General features: G+C 41.3%; 2 protein-coding genes across 3 annotated transcripts in view; one reads left to right on the top strand and one right to left on the bottom strand.

The window, feature by feature from the left end:
• epc1a (enhancer of polycomb homolog 1 (Drosophila) a) overlaps nt 1–19,102 on the top strand; it is a 20,051-nt gene extending 949 nt beyond the window's left edge. The window contains exons 2-15 of one of the 2 annotated variants that reach the window (XM_017031486.2): nt 475–592; nt 6,613–6,772; nt 7,837–7,982; nt 8,333–8,539; nt 8,653–8,801; nt 10,316–10,469; nt 11,416–11,574; nt 11,684–11,773; nt 11,933–12,081; nt 12,853–13,262; nt 15,295–15,476; nt 15,840–15,981; nt 16,461–16,872; nt 17,483–19,102. In XM_017031486.2, coding sequence (XP_016886975.1) covers nt 6,673–6,772; nt 7,837–7,982; nt 8,333–8,539; nt 8,653–8,801; nt 10,316–10,469; nt 11,416–11,574; nt 11,684–11,773; nt 11,933–12,081; nt 12,853–13,262; nt 15,295–15,476; nt 15,840–15,981; nt 16,461–16,872; nt 17,483–17,555 — 2,373 coding nt within the window. In that variant the 5' untranslated portion in view covers nt 475–592; nt 6,613–6,672 and the 3' untranslated portion in view covers nt 17,556–19,102. The other variant, XM_008308241.3, reaches the window with a different exon arrangement.
• A 259-nt stretch (nt 19,103–19,361) lies between these two features.
• Nucleotides 19,362–20,267, bottom strand: part of LOC103377438 (ADP/ATP translocase 3-like) — a 2,850-nt gene continuing 1,944 nt past the window's right edge. Inside the window, exon 2 of the mRNA XM_008308250.3 lies at nt 19,362–20,263. Coding sequence (XP_008306472.3) covers nt 19,410–20,263 — 854 coding nt within the window. The 3' untranslated portion in view covers nt 19,362–19,409. The remainder of the gene's footprint in view (nt 20,264–20,267) is intronic.

The following is a 20,267-nucleotide window of genomic DNA, read 5'->3' as shown; positions in this document are numbered from 1 at the left end:
TCGGTACGGCTCGGAAAGCTAGATGTAACATTTATTAGCTAAGAAACAAATTATAGATAAACCTGTTATGTTTAGATTATTGTGGCAAATCCTTACCGTTAATATTAGCCTAGACCATTTACTAGATATTATGCATTTTTCTGTACTACAGTTAGCCCTTCAACCTTTGAATTGATTGATAAAATTATGTAATAGTAGCTACAACTTTTTATTATTCAGCGCACATGAAGCCAATAGCTGTTTTGAACCATTTAACCAGGTAAAACATACATGAACAGAGATGTGGAATAGTGTGTATAGACCTACAGTGTTGACATTATTTTGTAGCCAAATATATAGAATATCAACAAGGGTTGTAGGTGAGTTGGGCTTTTACTATGGGTGCAGTAAAAAAAACAGGTTGTTTTCTTTTTAATGATTAGAGGTCCTGCTCTAAATGTATGCATAATTACAAACTCTGTCTTTGCATCGCAGGTCTTCATTATGGTCGTCCAATGTCCGTCTTTTCGAGCCAAATGGATGATGATCTTTATGTTTTCCTGTCAGGATTATTTTCTCACTGCCGTGGGAGTCCTTTCGCAACTTCACACAGGTGAAATTGACCTTAGACCTAGAATGTTGTTTTATAGATATGTTCTACACACACACACACATATAAATATACTATATACTATATAGAGAGAAAGAGAAGTAGAGAGATTATATATAGAAGTGTATCGCTTTCATATAATTTCGATGAGAAACACTTGTTACTTGTCAAATGCACACTTCCTAGTTGGTTGAGGACAAGTAAGTTTGCTCAAACAAACAAAAGGACAGAGAAAGAAAAATGTTTTACGTCAACTTTAAAATTGCATTAGATAGTATTTTAAAATAACATGCCCTTTTATTAAAAGTAATTATATTTGTCTTTGTGGAGTGTGGCGTTCACACCACACGGTGGCGACATTTGTAAAAGTTAAATCTAAATCATGTCAGAACGTTTTTTATTATTAAAATTGATTATATAACAGAATAGTTTATTGTGGTCGTACTCAGGACATTGGATGTTCTGTGATGTCCTATTTCGTAAAGTACAATTATTTGACTGTGTGAAAAGACGCGCTACGTCTCTATTATTTTGTAATTTTATTACGTGTAGTATAAATACATCTTCTGATGTCAACACCAATTTAACCTATAGCTGAATGTTGTGAAAGTGGGAGGTTTCATTTAGTCGTTGATTATTTCAAGAAAAAACACGAATGTAGATTTGCAGAAGAAGAATCTGAAACGGGACGAGAGAAGCAATTACACCAGGTCACCAACTGCTGCTCAACACCCCATCCTGCTGAGCTTCTGCAATTGTAAAGACAGAATCTTTACAATTGCAGAAGCCTTACCTCCTCACCTTCAGTCTCCTCATCTCATTCATTCTCAATTACTTCCTTCTTTTTTTTCATGTTAAACTTTTTCCTCCTTTTTCAGTCCCACCTTCCTTCCTTTCCCTTCCTCTAAGCCTCATATCCATCAGTCTCATCTTATTCCTCCTTTTCAGTTTTTCTTCTTCTTCTCAGTCTCCTCTCATTTATCCTAATTCTCACCCCCTCTCCTTTACTCTTATCGAATTTCTCGTTTCCTTTCCTTAGTTTCACCTTCTTCCTTCCCTCAGCTTCACCTCCTTCAGCCCGTCTCATCTCGCTCTCAACACCTCCTCCTCTATTCTCCGCTCACCCGAGGCTCTCAGGAACGCGCACGCGTGCGGAGCTGCGTGGGAATGGCTGTTAGTGTGATTGTGGGGGTTGGGCCCCTCGTTTAGAGCGGCAGAGCTGCATGAGTTTGTAATGTCCGCCATGTTGGCCATGGCGTATTGAACCGGGGGAGGAACAGCGGAGCTCAGGGAGAGAATAGACCGACAGAGAGCGACCGAGACCCGGGGCCTGCCCGGCTCTGCTCGCGCTGCAACGGACCAGAGAACGCTCTCAACCGACCGTTTGAAACACAGAGGCCGTCACAGTTTCATCCATGAGAACTCGAAGCAGATTTGCAGCGATTCCGAGCAGATCCAATAGATTTGTGCTGCATCTTTTGCTATAAAAATGAGTAAATTGTCGTTTCGGGCACGGGCGCTGGATGCTAGCAAACCGCTCCCTGTCTTCCGCTGCGAGGATCTGCCTGACCTGCACGAATATGCCTCCATTAACAGAGCTGTACCGCAGATGCCGACGGGGATGGAGAAGGAAGAAGAATCGGTACGTGATTTAACTGCAGCTCGGCTGCTGTTAGAATATTTTGGTGTGTTTTGTGTGAAGCAGAGCCGCTGTGCTAACCTGCGCAAGCTGCTGCAAAATGGCCGCCAGGTCTGCTCTTTAGCGCACACGACGTAACTCGATGAAAATGGAATATTCATGTCCCATTCCACCATTAGTGTTATTGTGTTCAGGTTTTCGTTCGTATTTTTATTTTTAGGTGATGTTATGTCCGTTTTGCTGGCATACAGTTGAGCTGGAAGGCACAAAGGAATCACGTGACTTTTCCGTGTTCCACCATTTTGTTGACTTTGTGTGTAGTGAAGGAAAGCGCGAACAGGCCGCGAATAGGCTGCATTTCTTGTGAGAAGACGCCAGGTGGCGAAAGTGAGGCTACCGGCTGGTTTGACAGCTGGGTGGTTTGTTGACAGTTTCGGTTTCTGCCATGTGTTTGCCCTGTCTTGTTTGGTTCTAAATGTAATTGAAACGGTTCTGGTTTGTTTTGAAGTACACCGGGGAATTATACAGACCCAATTAACTTTTGCTCTCTTTTACGCTTTTTTGTGAAAGCTTGTGAATAACAGAGCGTATTTATCTGGAATTGTATTCCTTTCAGATCGTTGCTCAGCAGTCACGTTTTTGTATAATTGTCAGAACATTGTAGTTGTAATTTGGTAAGAGCTTTAAATATTTAATGGTAAACAAATTGATGGAACTGTGTTAGTGGGTATTATACATATATAGGTCTTTACTTTAGCTTAGGCTTTGTCCCAAGTTCTTGGCACGTGTCAAGCAGGGTAAGGTTGTTGTAGTTGTTTATTACATTTCTGGTTCTTTATTTCTCCTCAACACCACATTGGCAGTTGTTTCCTTAGGAGACAGAAACACAGACAGACAGATGGGGTGGGGGTCAGCACAGTCAGCAGAAAATCTGCTACACCCCTCCCTCCCTGTTCCCCCCCTTCCTCGCTCTACTGTACACATGCTCTGGGTGTCATTACATAACAGAGTGACAGGAGAGATAAAGAGGACAGTTTTACTACGAGGCCGTGCATGGTTCAGCTTCCTGACCCACATTCTGTCTAGCACTGTCTCGGTCTGAATGGCCAAATGCTGGCTTCAAAACCACGTTGTCTAAGAAAGTGTGTGCACACATCTTGTTTAATTTAATAGGCTTAATAATCTGCAATATATTGTTGTTGTTTTTTTTTGCTTAAGGTGTTTTGGAATTGGTGATGCATAGAAGTGCAATATATGCCTTACAGTTAGACAGGAACAGACATGTTGTACCATAAACTTGCAAACCTTTATTATCAACATTGGACAGACTGTTATTCTGTATAACAGTTGTGTGAAGTTCTGCCAAAAAGAACAGGAATGTCTGTTTTTTAACACCATGTAAATCCAGAAATGTTTGGACATATTTTTGTGTGTTTGAGGTTGGTACCACATCTCTTGTCTGCAACACATCCTCTGTTCATAAACTGGAATTCTGCCCTTACAAGCTGTTAAGACAAGGCATGCTAATTTGTTATCAAATCTCCCCTTCATGGTGGTCAGTCTGGGTAACATTGTGTTTGGCCAAAAATAAGTTTTAATATTTACATTGACAGAAATGTAGCTGAATAAATCCGTTTTCTCAAGTGATTGATGTGGATTGCCTCTGTTTAACACAAGATGGATCCAGTACATAATGAACTGGCTTCTCCATGAAATAAGTCCAAGCTTTTATAAATGAATTCAGTCTGTTATAGTTAGACTAGTTTTTCTTCTCTGAAAACACCTGCTGAAGGCCACACTTTGTTGCCTTGGCAACTTTTATTTGAGGTAACTGTTTCTTTTCGGGCAACATTTAATGGAAGGTGCCTGCAGTGCAGGAAAAATAGATCTTCATTTCCTGGCGGCCTATCAGTATCTGCCGCTGTGACAAAGCTCCACTGCTGCGAGGGCTCCACAGTATTTGGTGTTTCAACTTGAATAGGAAAATAATTTAGTTGTATTTGGTCTGTGTGTATTTAGGAGCCACTCTGGAATCAAGGGTCATGCATGGATCTGTGCTGCTGTGTTGTTTCATTCATCTTTCTGCATGAAGAATTGTAAAGAACTAGTAAAATGTTCTCTTTTTTTGTCAGCCATGGACAATTTTTGACTGCAGACATTAATTGAGAATTGTAGCAAAAAATGTTACATTCACAAACGTTTCCAATCAAGACGTTCCCAGGCTGTGAGTTCTGATGGTCAGAATCACAGCTGTGACGGATGAGTCTTTAGGTCAGAGGCAGTTCAGGGATTCTTGTTCAAACCCTTTATTGCTAATATCCTCCTCTAACGAAGGCCACGGCAGGTCTCAATCTGAAGAAGAATGTAGTAGCTTAAGTTCTCTGAAAAAGAGTGAAACGTAGTAGATGATTAAACATATCCTGTTTTGCATCACTGCTGCTGTGTTCATGGATTTGAAGTAACCTCCCATACATATGTTATTCACCCCAAGATGGGCCATGTTCTAAAAACCTCTAGTTTGCCGTTTTGGGTTTTCTTCACAAAAGGTGTAATTTTAGCCCTGGTTGGTATGTCTGAATTGTCAGCTATTTGTATGAATAAAAGTCTTTGAGCTTCAAATGGAATGTATTGGTTTGACATGTTTTTCACACAAAAAATAAAGTATTATTTTCTTGCCATAAGTTGTGGTTTAAGCTAGAAATTTGACAAATAAAAAGATATATTTCTTTTATCAAACATAAATGTTGATAATCAATAATAATAGAATAGAGATGAGGTTCCTTGTGTCAACGTAATAGGAAGTATTTTCTTCAAGAGCATCAATCAAGTAAAAGCAAAGGCACACATTGGATATTTAAACTGTCAAACAACTCTCTAAGGTTTTGTATTGGCGTGAGTTTTGGAGGCAGTCTCTGCACACATGTGACTAATGCTTGTGAATTGTTGTTTTTGGAGTTAAATGTACAACCCACACTTCATAAGCGCAACAGGCAGGAAAAAAAGGACTGATGTTTTATGAACACTCTCAGATTAGCACTGTGACTTCAGGTCCTCAGGTTTATTAGGCCCCCGTGCTGTTGAAACTATTCGCTATTCTGTTTGTGCGCGTGTCACAAAAATAAAAACAAATAAATAGAGATCTGGATGATGAGCTTGTACCAGGGCCAGATGGTTGAGCTTTGGACACATGCTGCGTCCTTTCATCCAGCTCACAGCCCTGAATCACTTCTCTTTCTACTCCACACAAAGGTCCTCGTGGATTGTGTTGTATTTTCATGCTCTAACTACTCTAAACTCCTACACAAATGTTGTTGTGTCCAAATGAGGCATAGGTGGAATGTAGCTGCAAAGTTGAGTCCTAATTCCCAGCCACATGGACTGCTATTTAACACTGAGCGTAATGCTCCCAAGAAACTTCTGAGTCTGATGTGCAAAATGAGAAGGAGCGCTGTTAAAATTCTTGTTGAAGACAGACTTCAGTCAGTTTGACTGGGTCTGCCATCTGTTGCCCTAGAGATTGAAAATAATCCTGTAGGAAGTGTAACTCGGGCTAAGAACACAGCATACGTTGCTCAGATGTCTTATTGCGCTCTACATTTCTGAAGCTTGTATTAGGTCTGTGCATGTTTGGTAAATATCACAGGTCTTGCGATTTTTGTCAAGGCCTGAAAACATTGTTTTTCTCATATTTGTACTGGCACAAAAAAGACAATTTGCACACTGTACAACTTCAGCAGAATATATAATTAGATCATATAAATTTGGTATATATTACATTAAATCCTTTGTTTTTCATTCACATATACTTTTCCCTTTGACTTTTAATATGTGGCATTGCTATCTATTGTTACTAATTCTTAAATAAATAATTTATATATATATAAATTGTGGTGATAGCCTAGCCTTTAGGACAGCTGCAGCCCCTAACAACACAGTGGTGTGATGAGGTAAGGTGAAGTTAACTGTGGGCGAGCAGATTTGCTTCGTAACACAACCTTACACAGTATGAATCAGACCTCTGTGGTGTGAGGTGGTGAATGTTTACAAAACTTAACAAGCCTTTTAGAGGCCAACGCTACTCGAAAATTATTAGAGGGACATCATAGAACAAAGTATAGAAAGAACAGGAAATGGTCATGCAAGCAAACTCCTGTAGGTTTCAAGACAAACTTCAGTATATTGTCACACAATTGATCAAAACAGTGTTTGACAAGTAACTGAACTTTTTTTGTGTGGTTTATTGTTTTTATTACCAGCACTTGAGTAAAATGTCTTTAATTCTTTTAATCTTGAACATTTTCGGCTGTAGGAACAGTGTTATGAACAGAATGAGCAGTCAGAATTCAGTCATTTTCTTAACAGTGCCTCTCCCCTTCTCCTACAGGAGCACCATCTCCAGCGGGCCATTTCAGCACAGCAGGTTTACGGAGAGAAGCGGGACAACATGGTCATCCCTGTCCCCGAGGCAGAGTGCAACATTACGCACTATGAGGGCCTCTACCCCGGGGACTTTAAGATGCCAAAGCAGCTCATTCACCTACAGCGTGAGTAGCAGCTTGGTTACTGCTCTGTGTTTGTGTGCGTGTCGGCTGTCAGGGTGTGTAGTTAATGCGTGATCCTAGGTTTCATTACTGCAACCAGCACTTCAGCAGGTCCACACGTGTGAGGGGAATTGAGTATCTTGTTGATATCAATAACATATTCACATATGTACAATCTTACACACATATACGATCATAATTCAGTTGGGCCAAAACCTATTGGCCGTTTTTATCTGCAGCTTCAGAGGAAAATCAGATAAACACAGTGGGTAAACACCTTTTATTTTCTTGTAGTGAGATTAAGCTGATCAACATCTGAAATAAAAAATACTGTAGGATGTGCAAAATAGTTACAGCAAGGCCAAGTGGACTGAAAGGTTCTTCTAAGGACGTTTCACCTCTCACCCAAGAGGTTTCTTGGATGAGAGGTGAAACATCTACGGAAACCCAACTACTTTGGATGAGATAACGTGGATGACTGAGAACCTACACAGGTCAGTTAAGCCGTGTGCACAGAGCAGTGACAGCCCGCTACTCCTTAATTATTGCTGCCACTGGTTTACCGTTGAACAGACACACCATTATCTGTTATCATTACTGACTAGGATTTGCAGACATTTCACAGTCTGTGTGGAAGATTAATTGATTCTTAGCAGACACAGAACCAAGCACTAAGGCAGTGTGTCCTGTTCTCTGGTGTCTGAAGTTGACACACTGTCACCACAGTTTTTGTTAATTGGTGCAGCTTGAAGTGTTTAACCACTAAATAAAAATGACTCTCCACCCTGACAGGGCATCATATCTCCCCATGACAGATTCAATAGAAAGACCAATCGTTGCTTTAGACCCTGCACAAATCTGAGGATTTTTGTTCAAAAATGCCACAGCATCCTTTCTTAAAATAAACAACAATCATGACACAGTGTAAAGCACGGTTTCATCTTTTTTGTGATCCTTTAAACAGTATTTATAAAAAGGTTTTGTTTGATGAATGGTTCTCATAGCAGCATTTTTTTAAGTCTGTTGATGTGTGTGTCTCTGCAGTAATCAGCTCTCCTTTCCCACAGCTTTCAGTTTGGACACAGAACAACCAGACTACGACCTAGATTCAGAGGATGACTCATTTGTGAATAAACTGAAGAAGAAAATGGAAATCACAGCCCTGCAGTTTGAGGAAATGGTTGACCGATTGGAGAAAGGCAGCGGACAGCAGGTATTAGTTTCTGTGTGAAGGAACGTGATATTTGTAGAAGCACTTGGACTTTAAACAGAATCAAGAGTTTGTTTGCGTTTGTATTTCTGACACGTTAGGGAACGTCATGATTTTCCTCTTTTTGCATAACAATGGAAGCTAATGGACTGTTAAGGGAAAGTAGGAAAGCTTCTGAAACGTGGACAGCAGTAAAACCCTAGTAGGTTAGAGTTTATGAGTGCTGCCTGAAGACACAGCAGCTTCACTTTATTCCTGGTTGCAGTCTTTTTAAAAGCTATAAAACTGGACACCCAGCTCTTTATTGTTTTCTGTAATGAACAACCTACTAAGCCCTTTTATTTTGTGTGCAGCTCGTAAGTTTGCCAGAAGCTAAACTACTATTGAAGGAGGATGATGAGCTGATCAAAGAGGTGTTTGACTACTGGAGCCGCAAACGAAAAACCTTCAAGGCTGGGGTCCTCATCCCCAATGTGAAGCAGGAGAAGAGAGATGGCTCCAGCACCAGCGACCCCTATGTGGCCTTCAGACGACGAACCGAGAAGATGCAGACGAGGAAGGTAAGGGTCTGGAGCTGTGTTGGTAAATAAGTGGTGTGACATTAATGTTCTAATGTCTTCAGAGCAATGTTTCAATATCTCACAAGTCTGAGTCATCACTCTGTTATTTTCAGAACCGAAAGAACGACGAGGCATCTTACGAGAAGATGCTGAAGCTGCGTCGGGACCTGAGCAGAGCGGTCACCATCCTAGAGATGATCAAGAGACGAGAGAAGAGTAAGCGGGAACTGCTGCACCTCACATTGGAGATAGTGGAGAAGAGGTGAGAGAGAACATGCTGAATATGACTGAGAGGCAGATGTTGTCATACTGCTGGATTGTTCGTTTTTATCTGCTCAGATTATGATGTTCATGAACACAGTTGTGTTCAGCGTGACTTTTTTTTTCTTCTTTGACTTGTTGAGAAGATAAAATTGTCATTTCATTTGTATTCTGTCTCTGTGTCAGAACTTTACCACTTGATGTCTTCTGCATTGATCTGCTCATGAAGTTAGATCAGAGTCTGCATTGAGACACTTGTCCTCAAAACCAATGGTGTAAAAGACACTAGTTTTTCTGTAAGGTCAGGCTCGACTGCTGGTGTTAATTAGAGTTAGGGTCATTGTGGGATCCAGGCTTTTGTTTGCTTATGTTACTACTTAAAACCCACCCTCATTCTCCAGCAGAGGCTGCTGCTAATGAGCTCGTCGACTCCTGCAGTGCCTGTGGATTTTTCTTCCAGTCTATTTTCTTTTTCTCTTTATAACAGTCTACTACCTGTTAGACCTTTTTTTCCTTCACCGGTTCCTCAGTGATCCATCTAAACACGACAAATGAGTGGAATCAATCTCCTCTGAAAGTAGCCGTCAGTGGTAGCCTCAGTTGGAGTCTTCTTCTTGAAGTGCTTTTTGATTTGTAGTGACATTTCAATTTCCTCTGGTTATCCTGACCCTCTTCCTGCCTTCAAGTCACTGCTGCACTTCACTCTAGTTTCACAGGCTTCTATTTTCAGCAGACTATTGCATGAAATTAGATGGGAGTGTAGTGACCCAGGTGGCCTGTGTGTGTAGTCACATGGTTGTGTGTTTTGGTCTGCATTCAGAGTTCACAGCTGTGCAGCCATTGTTTTTAATATTCATGTGTTTATTTAAGATGAACCACAAACCTAAACCGGGTTCTCTTACTTTTAGAGACTTTGCTTTTGCATCTGAGGATAATAGTAGTAATAATAGTAAACAGTAGAAGTCATTTCATTTGTACTGTTGTGGCAACTCTGTTGTCTGGTGGAGAAAATAGGTCAAATGAGTTTGAGGAACTGTGAGATGTGTCTTTGTATATTATATATTTTTTTTATATATAAGAAAGGTTTTCATCTGATTTAGTCTGTGAGAACACACAGATATCACTGTTAGACCAAATCATTTCGGTCATGCCAGAGAAATAATAAGCAAAGATTGAAGTTAACTTTATCTAACTGGTTTTCTGGAGAACTCTACCAATGTGGAGATGAAACCACATTGTGGCCAAAGAAATGTTGAAACGTTAGAAGTGCATTGAGTACATGGAGAGACAAAACTTTTAAATGCATACAATAAAACATTTAGTACATATTTTTGTTACAGTCAAAATAAAAAAACAAATTGTATTATTGAGCCACAGTCTTTGTGCCTGATGAAAGGAAGAACTGCTGTTCGGCTTTTTTTTTATACACACTTTTGTAGCAGACATACCAGAGCGGTGGAAGATTTCTTTGTGTATGTTATCTACAGCCTCCATGTGTGTTGTGTGTCTTTTCAGAAACACAATGTCAGACTTTGGCAGTGAGGTGATGGCAGAGGCTCTGGCACAGCGGGCTCTGGTCAAACCTGTCTACACAATCCCCATCATTCCTCTGTCCAACAGTAACCAGTACAGACACCAGGACCACATGGACATGAAGGACTACAAGAAGGTGAGGACACAGTTGATGATCTCACCACACAGTTCAGTCTTTTCATCTCCTCGTGATGATGATGATGATAATGTGTGGGAATCAGAACTGAAATTCTACAGAACTATTTAAGATTTGGAACTGACTTTGTTTGTCCTTAAACTGAGTTGATGGCTGAAAGGAAAAGCAGCAAATGTGTTTTCTTTGGCTTGGAGTCAGACGTGCTTTAAAAGCTTATAGTCATTTAAATCAAGTGCTGTTTAAGTAAGGTTTTAAAATCATTGCACATGTCCCTATCAAATATTTTATTTATAAAAGGACAGAAGAATGTTTGGTCTAACCCTGTCTTTCTATAAGTAATGGATGAAATCCTCAGACATTTTACATGCTTGCACACATCATTATTTGGCATCAACCCCTCTCACTATAACTTCATTAACTCCCCCACTTCCTGCCCCACTGCAAGTACTTCCCCATCAATCCCCCTCCTCCTACATTTTTTTTCTACCAGCTGGTTGACTATTGTTTTAGGAGTTCGTTTCTACTCCCTTCTCCTCCTCCTCCTCTCTCTTCTACTCCATCACTCCAACCTTATTTCTCATTCTCCTGACACAGGGGTCTCTGTGGGGTCTCTTTGCTTTGTCCTTACTTCTGAGCACTGAATAGGACCTGACAAATCCCAGTGGAGATGGGAGCCAGTTCAGGAGGAGGGGGTGTTGTCCCACGGGGAATATTGGGGTTAAATACAGCAGAGCACAGATTTTGGGGTGGGAGGAAGCACAGAGCCATCTGGCTCGACTACAGCATCTGGCACGTGCTGCCATCTGCATATCAATGCCGATTTTACTCTCTGTAGTCGTACTCGGCCATTAACGATGTCCGGCCAGCAACAGGCTCACTCAGCATTTTCTTTTGAAATGACCAGTGCTGTAAACATTAATCCCTGCTTCTGTTTTCATTCTTGCAGCCAGAGAAGACGGAGGCAGTGCGAACTAAAAGGAAATACGAAAAGAAACCCAAGATCCCGCCCCTGTCTGCACCTCAACATTCAGAACCCTTGGTGTTCAATCCCAAGGACCTCAACCAGTATGATTTTCCCAGCTCAGACGAAGAGCCCTATTCACAGGTACCGTGATTGTGATTCTGTGAAACTGAGTGTTACATTTGGATTGTGCAGAGTGATCTACATGACTTTCAGTCTGTCACACGTGGACTGATGTGTTTGGGTTGAACAGATTCATTCAGGTTCCTCGGAGGCAGAAGAGGAGAATGACCCAGACGGCTGCTTCGCCTTCAGGAGGAAAGCCGGCTGTCAGTACTATGCTGTGAGTGACCTCTGTCTCCATAGATGCCACAGCAGGTTGACTGACTGACTGCTGTGGATGATATTCTTTCACCAGTCCAATCATAACAACTTCTCTTTTCAACACACATTAGCTAGTCAAAGCTCTAACGCTTTTCATGTCATCCTTTCATTCTTCCAGTCTCGTCCAGACCATTGTGGTAACTGGCCCTGGGTTAGTCCATCAGAAGGTGGCCTCGGGGATTCCCGCTTCCGCTACTGTTTAACTTCGCTGAACTGGCCACGACGCTGCATAGGTTTGGCGAGGCGTCGGCTGGGCAGAGGCGGCAGGTAAGCTCAGACTGTTGTTTTTTTTTTTGTTTGTTTGTTTTTTTTTTTGTTTTGTTTTTTTTTTTGTTAGCTCTGGGACTTTAACTGACCTAAAATGACATGATCCATTCACATGCGCAATATATTCAGTAATTTTACATCTAACATCTGTCACATTTAGTATGATCTGATTAACATTCAGCTAAATTGCTTCATGGATTAATTATGTTTTTTTTTTCTGCAATGACACATAAGTGAAGACCAAAAAAGCCTGAGGAAATGTAGCAATATGAAATGTGTGAACGCAGCCAAAAACAATAGTGAGCAGGAGACACTGAGCCAAGTGTTGGCTGAAACCACAGAGCCTGTTCCTCATAGCAGCTCTTTGGCAGGTTCATAGAGATCATTTGGCAGACCAACCCCATGATAAATCATCAAGTCGACTGCTAAAATGATCAACATGGCATTTCTATTCCTGGTATTCACTCACCCCCTGAAGCCTTATAGACAAATCACAACATGGCTGCTGGTGATTGTAAACATGAGAGTGTGTTGTAGCCCAGTTTGTATCCTCTGCGAGGAGAGGTTTCTTCAGCAATGAAGTAGGTCAGGCTGCTTCTTCATGACATCAACAGTTTTCTGTCTTTGGCTGTACGTGATCATATAATCTGTCTGTGAGGCAGACTGGAAGAACTGGTTCACATCACATTTAATCATTTACCTACTCTGAGACGCTAGTGAAAACCTGTGGCTGTACATGAATGTCAATAACGCTTGGATTTCCCTTTCTAGGGTGTTGTTGGACAGAGCGCACACAGATGTGGAGAACATCTGTCAGATCCTGGATTCAGACCCTGAACCAGAACCACTCACTACGCCACTTCCCAGCTCTCCGTTCCGAAACTCTAACGGCAGTACCTCAAATGAAAACAATACCTCAGACCTGGCCAACCCCACTTCATCCCCCCTGTCCTCATCCTCAGCAACGCTCATGGACCTCAGCCACATTCTTTTAAAAATCAAGTCCTGCCGCTGGAGGCACTTCAGACCACGGACGCTATCCCATCACCACCTGGGTGACGGTGATTTGTCTCGGAGAGTATTTAGGGATTGTAGCCGGACAGTGTCAGGACTAAACAGGACCTTGTCTGGAGGATCCAGCTCCCAGAACCGCACTGGTCTGGTTCTGACTCCAGCTAACGGTGAGTGGTTTCTTTACTTTGGTATAATATCTATTATCTAAAAACAGTTTGAGAAGATTAATAGCTCTATTGCACTTTTTTGAAATTACATAAATGTTGTTTAGTGGAGTGTTTGAAATGATGATGTATGAGGTTGGTGATTATAGTGAATTATTTATTTGAATTATTGGGAAAAAACCTCAAACCTAGAAAAAGGTGATGGATTAAAATGTGATACACATTGTATTTTTTGTGTTGATAAATTAAAGGATGTTTAATCCTTATTACTTTATGGGCTTGTAAAGGGATTTTTTATTTTCTAGTTAAATTATTGTATTTTTATTTGTGCTTTATTGTCCTTATCTGGCATTCATGGTGTTGTTTTCTCATAGCAACAAGACTGGAATGTTTTGAATTTTACTGGGGAAAAATGCACCCCTTTTCTGAGATGATGGACTAATATCAAATGTAAAACAACAGAGTATAAGAGAGAAAAAAAAATGCACCCCGTTTCTGAGATGATGGACTAATATTAAATGTAAAACAACAGAGTATAAGAGAGTAGACCTGGACTGAAGCTGTAGATGTGTGTGTGTGTGTGTGAAACTGAGTGTTTTAAGTGAAGCATAATTGGACTGTGTTGACTCTTAGTGACACACTGCAAACACAAACAAGAGCAGTTAGAGCACATCTGTGTTGTTTGTGTACAGCTGTTTTTTATTACATCTCACTGGTATTAAAGCCAACAGTCAACACCAAGGCCCATGTCAGTAAATTAGGTTATGGTTTTAAAAACATTTTTGTTGATTTCAATAAATCAGTGTCCTGTTGGCTTTTTATATATCTTATAATTGTGAAGATTGGGATTTTCAGTAGTGTCACTGTATGGAGAAGCAACACAATCCATAACAGACTACAGACTAATGGTTACATTGGATACATTTGTCTGTGTCTGAAAGCTATGAAAGTTCACCCCGTGTTTGGTTGTTGTTTATAAAGGTGTCCCATGTTCAGTCTCCTGCTGACTCTCGTCTTAGAGTAATGATTTGAAAAGTATAAAGTAATGTGATGGTGATTCCACCTCAGGGATTTAGTAACACATTCCACTGTGAGCACTGCAAACACATCCTCCCCATCATCTAGATGTAATCATAGAGGATGGACATTATTATGAATGCTGGTTGTGAAGTGTCACTAATACAGGACAGGATGTGAGTGAGTTTATGTTCAAGGCACACAACAATGTAATTGCTTATCAGTGAATGGGAGAATGCTCTTTGATTGTAAATTAAGTGTTCCTGCATGCCGTGTGTATTTCACCACCTTTTTGTTGTTGTTGTTCTTACAAACGGCCTATTGTCTTTTTCCTGAAATGCAACCATATTTCAGACCACTGCTGCTTCCCAGTCCTGTTGTTATCCTCTGTGTGATGTCAAATATATCACCCGCTTGGTGATGTCTTGTGGAATCAGAAGGCTGAAGGGTTAAGTGAGCAGTGCACTAACGATGCAAAACTGAGGGCAGACAGGAGAGCCTCCACTTAGTGTTTTTAACAACAAACTTGAACTGACAGTTAACACCATCACCCAGGCAAACTTGTCTGGCCAAACTGACCTGGGGCTTTATTTTGTTGTAGTGTTACTGGAGCTGTTTCAAGTTGTCCAAGTGTTTGTTTAGATTGCTGGGTTCAGGTGACAAAGCAGAGATGACTTTGTTTATCGAAATAAAACCTACCATTTATGTTTTGAACATAAATGTTCATTTATGTTCAGGAAATAGCACTTTGAAATGATCACACCTGATCATGTCAGACGTTTAATTTGTAATTGTTGGGCATTTATTTGCAAAGAAATTTGCAATTAAATTAAAGTTTCAGATGTTGTTAATAGAGATTTATTTTCCAAGCTTTTATTTGTCAAAGTAAGAAAGAATCAGCTGAAAAAATGTCATCAGCACATCTCTAATTTAATCTAATTTATGACTTTTTGTTTGTCCCATAATGTCTTGGACACAAGTTCCATCCCCTGACTCAGTGCATGTTTCCCTTCCACAGTGTTCACAGCAGAGCAGTACCAGCAGCACCAGGAGCAGTTGGTCCTCATGCAGAAGCAGCAGCTGGAGCAGTCCCAACAGCAACAGCAGCAGCAACAACAACATCAACATCAACAAAAACAGCAGCAACAACAGCAGCAGCAACAACAAGCCAACAACTCTGTGACAATGACCAACACGAAGGTCAGTGATGACGAGCTCAGCAGGTTTTTACATCTGCTGGAAAAAAGTTTCCCTTTTTTCTATCAGTTCAAGTTGAACAGTTAAAGCTCACAAAACAATCCCCATAATTACATCAAAGTCGTTGAAGACCAGAGAAATCATCATTCAAACATCTGAGTGTAAACCAGTGTGAAGTGTAGCAGTAGGTGAACCTCATGTGTGATGTGAGGCCTTGAGTCTGCAGGCGTTAACTGATCGACTTTACTTGTGTTAAGTGCACATGCCTTCAATTTTCAACAGGTAAAAATACTGCTTTAGAAGAAAAAGGTCATGTGACAGTTCCTGTCAACCACCAAGTCTGTTTTCTCTCTGATTCCCGTCCAGACACTCGTGTCCAAGACGTTGGACCAGGCCAGTGCCCAGTTTGCTGCTTCAGCACTTGTCACCACAGACCAGCTGCTGAGCTTCAAGTCCAAAGAAGAGCTAGTGCTGGCGAGTGGAGTAAACGGGGTCCTCACAGGTGCAGGTGGGAGATTGTTATGCCTTTTTTTAACTCATGATGGAGTCACTGTTTGTACATGAGTGACAAGGATGAGGTGTAGTGGTGAAATCAAAGCTAACGTCAGTGCAGAGAGGAGAAGAGGGAAAGGTTTTAGCCCACAGTAGTGAGAACTGATGTTGACAGTATGAAGTGTAACACATACAGGAGGCAGGGCTGAGGATAGTGGGGTCTTTATTGACACTGAGCCTGATGGACTGAAAAACTCAGCTCAGTTAACAGTTTAACCTTTGGGGTTCAGATGTTAGAAAGGTGAGACTGAGATGGTTTTGGCATGAACTGAAGGGAGATGTTGGAGATGAAATTACCAGAGAAGATTCATAGATGATCTGATGTGAAATTCCTGAAATTATTGCTTTGCGTTATGTCAGGTGAATAGATTCTTCTGGAACTAATCCTGTTTTTTTTTTTTATTATTTCATTCAACAATCTTGTTGTTCACACAGGTGTTTTCAAAGGTTTGCACCTTTCTACAACCACGGCAGTTCTTCACCAGACAAATCAATCAGCCACACATACCACCACCACAGCCCAGACTTTTCTCCAGCCCTCCTCAAACGCCACCACGCCCTCACCTGCCAACGCCATCTCCACCTCTCACAACTCCAACCCCAGCAACCACACAGCAGCAGCGTTGGGGATCCTGGGATGCAACAGCCCTAACTCCACCCCCGTCACCACTCAGGTCCTACTCGGGAATAACATCTGTCTAAGCGTGCCGTCAGCCGCCAGTCTGGCTGGACGCCACATCCCACGCACTCTTGGCACCGTGCCGGCCTCTGCCTTAAAGCTGTCCGCCGCCACCAACCTGCAGATGCCCAAAGTCTCTGCAGCATCGCCCATGGACATGGGCTCAAAGTGAGTGATACGGTCCTCCACTAGAACGTGTGGTAACTTCTCAGAAAGTTTAACAAATGTATCTTTGTTTTGTTCCTTCTAAAGGACGACTTTGGTCTTTTCAGTATGGCTCACATGACTCCTCCTGGGTTTTGTTGAAATTTCTGTGCCCTGCAAAAAAAGGTTTTCATCCGTGAAGGAAAACAGTGTTACTCAGGATAACAATTTAAAAAAGTAGGCTTTAAAAATTACAATTGTAAAATAATTCAGTTTTGAAGTCCTGCTGCCATTGGTGTAAAGGAAATTTTTGGAAAATTTTAATTTACAAGTAGTGGCGTAAGAAAATATTGATACACCGAAATATTACGATTTTTAGTTTCACTTTTTCCCCTTTTATGCTTTTTTTTTGTGCAGAAAGTCAAATGAGGGCAGTATGTGAATGTGACAATTAGTAATGATGGAATAATGGAAACTAAAACTCTCAATTTTAAGTTTTTCTCTGTCACCTTACATCAAGGTGGAGGCTGAGAGGTGTAGACTGTAGCCAGGTCAGGGGATCGGGGTGGGGGGGTTGTGGTCTGCCTCAACACCGCTGCTTTGACTGATAAATCGTCTGATCGTCTCTCCACAGGGATAATCATGAAGAAGACAAGCCAGCACTGAACAGTATAGCAGACAACACAGTGGCCATGGAGGTGACGTAGTACCGGTGATGGATGGAGTTCACTCTATCAGGTGCTGTGCATCGTAGCATCGGGAATGCAAAAGGGACGGTGGGACTCTTGACACGGAATGACCGACGGCTGCAGCCGCTCGCTTGCAATTTTCATCTCTCATTCTTTAAAAATCTTTTTTTCTTTTGTTACTGTTAAAGTTTAAAAAAAAGTTGACATCTGTAAATTATGAATATGGCAAAATTAGTATGTGTACAGTAACTACATATTTGTAATATCCCCTGTATATATATGACTTGAATACAGAACTGTCCATTTGTGATGTTTTGCACTTGGGAGTCGAATTTAAAGGAAAAAAAAAAGAATAAGCCAAGTAAGTGATGGTGAGGTGGGAGTTGTATAGAGAAGAGTTTTATCACATCATGTGCATGGTGCGGAGCCTGCTGTTTTTATCTATTTATTGTGCTGTGTTTACAGTTTATTTTTTATTTTCGGTTGTTTTTTTGTTTTGTTTTTTTTACTCTTTTTATTTGTACACTGTACCTACGTTGGTTCATGTGCTGTAGTAAGTGTTAGGTAGCTACAGACTCCTGGGTATTTTTTGTATATTGTGAACACAAAGCAGGTCCCTCCGTCCTCCACAATTCGCATCCTTTTTTTTTTTTTTTTCCTGTGCTTTTTCTGTCAATCATGTGGTGACATTACAAGCCAGAGGAGGAGCTTGATGCACTCAGGTGCTCCCCCTATTTTCCTGGTAACTTTCATCATCATCATCCGAAATACAAGTAACAAACCAGGGGTGAAGTCTCTTCTGCCTCTGATTAAAGCACTATTTTTGTCCTTTTTTTTGACTTGTTTTTAAAAAAAAAATCTGATGCTGCTTTTTTATTTTTTTAAAGTTTTTTTTTTTTTTGTCCTTCATTTTCATGCACGTTCCCTTTTTTCTATTTGTTTCATCCCTCAAGACATTTTTGTAAAAACAAAATTATTTTTGTATTTTTTTTTTCTGTTCTTGTGGTTAACTTGATTGTAATATTTCCGTTTTTGTTTTCATGTTTGAAAGGCTTCATTTGTTGGTTGATTTGTAACTCGTTGGTTGTTTTAGTGATAAGGGAGACGAGTCAGCGGAAAATAACTGTATGTCAAGTTGTCTTTGATGGTCGTGTGCAGATTCCCCACTTGAAAGGTTCACTGAGTCCACCCAAAAATACCAATCTGGTTTCCATACAATGACCAAAACCTCCCCCCCCCCCCAAAATTATTTTTTCTTTGGTAGATGCGTTATTTTTCCGTTTTCTAAACACATTCTGATAATGAGGATTTAACTTAACTTAAAAAGGAAAAACATTGCCATTAAACATATGAATGTACTTGAACTGACATATTAACTGTGAAGCATGAAAACATCATTACATGCTTTTTACCTATTGCCCCAGAATTTTAGTCGATGTACAAACCAAGTAAATGTGGTGGTTCACGCAGTAAAAAATGAGATATCAGGGCTGTAACTTATTTTCTTAAGTTTAATTATCACATCACATTTATGGGTTTAAAACACTATGTAAAAAAAAAAAAAAGACAAGTCAACTCCTTTTCCATCAGTAAAAAGATGACAGTAACAGAGGTTTATGGTGATTCTAGTCACCTTCGTCTTTTTAATTGGTTGAAGAGATTTGAAAATGAGCCACAACACTAGGGTTAGTTTTTTTCATTTATTGATCCTTGAGTGTCGACTAAAGACGACAGTCTGACTTTAGCCAACCAAGTCAAACAGGACAGTTCTGCTCTTCCACACTCCAAAATTCCAAAAAAAAAAAAAGTCCACAAATTTTGGGGAAAAAGGCACAGCCCTAAGATGGCCAATGCTGTTGATGCTGACCATACTCAGATGATTTTCTTGAGCTCATCATATATCACCAGTACAAAGGCCCCGCCCATTCCCCTGAGAACGTTAGACAAGGCTCCTTTGAAGAAAGCCTTGATGCCTTCATCACGTGAGATCTTCCTCCAGCAGTCGATGGTCCCACTGTACATGATGTCCGCTCCTTTCCGTCCAGATTGCATCATCATGCGTCTGCGGACAGTGTCGAGGGGGTACGAAGCCAGACCAGCTACGGCCGTCACCGTCTGTGCGATCATCCAACTCACCAGTATGGGGGTGTTCTTTGGGTCCGGCAGCATCCCTTTGGCCGTGTCGTAGATTCCGAAGTAAGCGGCTCTGTAGATGATGATGCCCTGCACTGACACGTTAAAACCCTGGTACAAACCTTTCAGACCGTCAGACTGAAAGACCTTTATCAGACAGTCCCCCAGACCGTTAAACTCCCTTTCTGCTCCAGCCTTTCCCACGTCAGCGGCTAGACGAGTACGGGCAAAGTCTAGTGGATACACAAAACACAGGGAGGTGGCGCCAGCAGCACCTCCAGAGGCTAGGTTACCAGCAAAGTACCTCCAGAATTGAGTTCTACTGTCCACACCGTCCAGGAACACAGCCTTGTACTTGTCTTTAAAGGCGAAGTTGAGGGCCTGGGTGGGGAAGTACCTGATGACGTTGGCGAGGTTTCCTCTCCAGAACGAGAGGACTCCCTGCTCTTTGGGTATACGCACAATGCAGTCCACGATGCCCTTGTACTGCTGGTCTTTGGTGATCTGTCGACTGGCGTGTTGGACCTGGAGCAGAAGCTTGACCCTCTCGATGGGGGCCACGGTTGTTTTAGAGACGGCTGCTGCCACGCCACCCGC

This window comes from Cynoglossus semilaevis, chromosome 3 (assembly GCF_000523025.1).
Source record: "Cynoglossus semilaevis isolate Cse_v1.0 chromosome 3, Cse_v1.0, whole genome shotgun sequence".
NCBI classification, from domain to species: domain Eukaryota; kingdom Metazoa; phylum Chordata; class Actinopteri; order Pleuronectiformes; family Cynoglossidae; genus Cynoglossus; species Cynoglossus semilaevis.
Note: the sequence above shows the minus strand (reverse complement) of the source record. Positions and strands in the feature narration are given on the sequence as shown.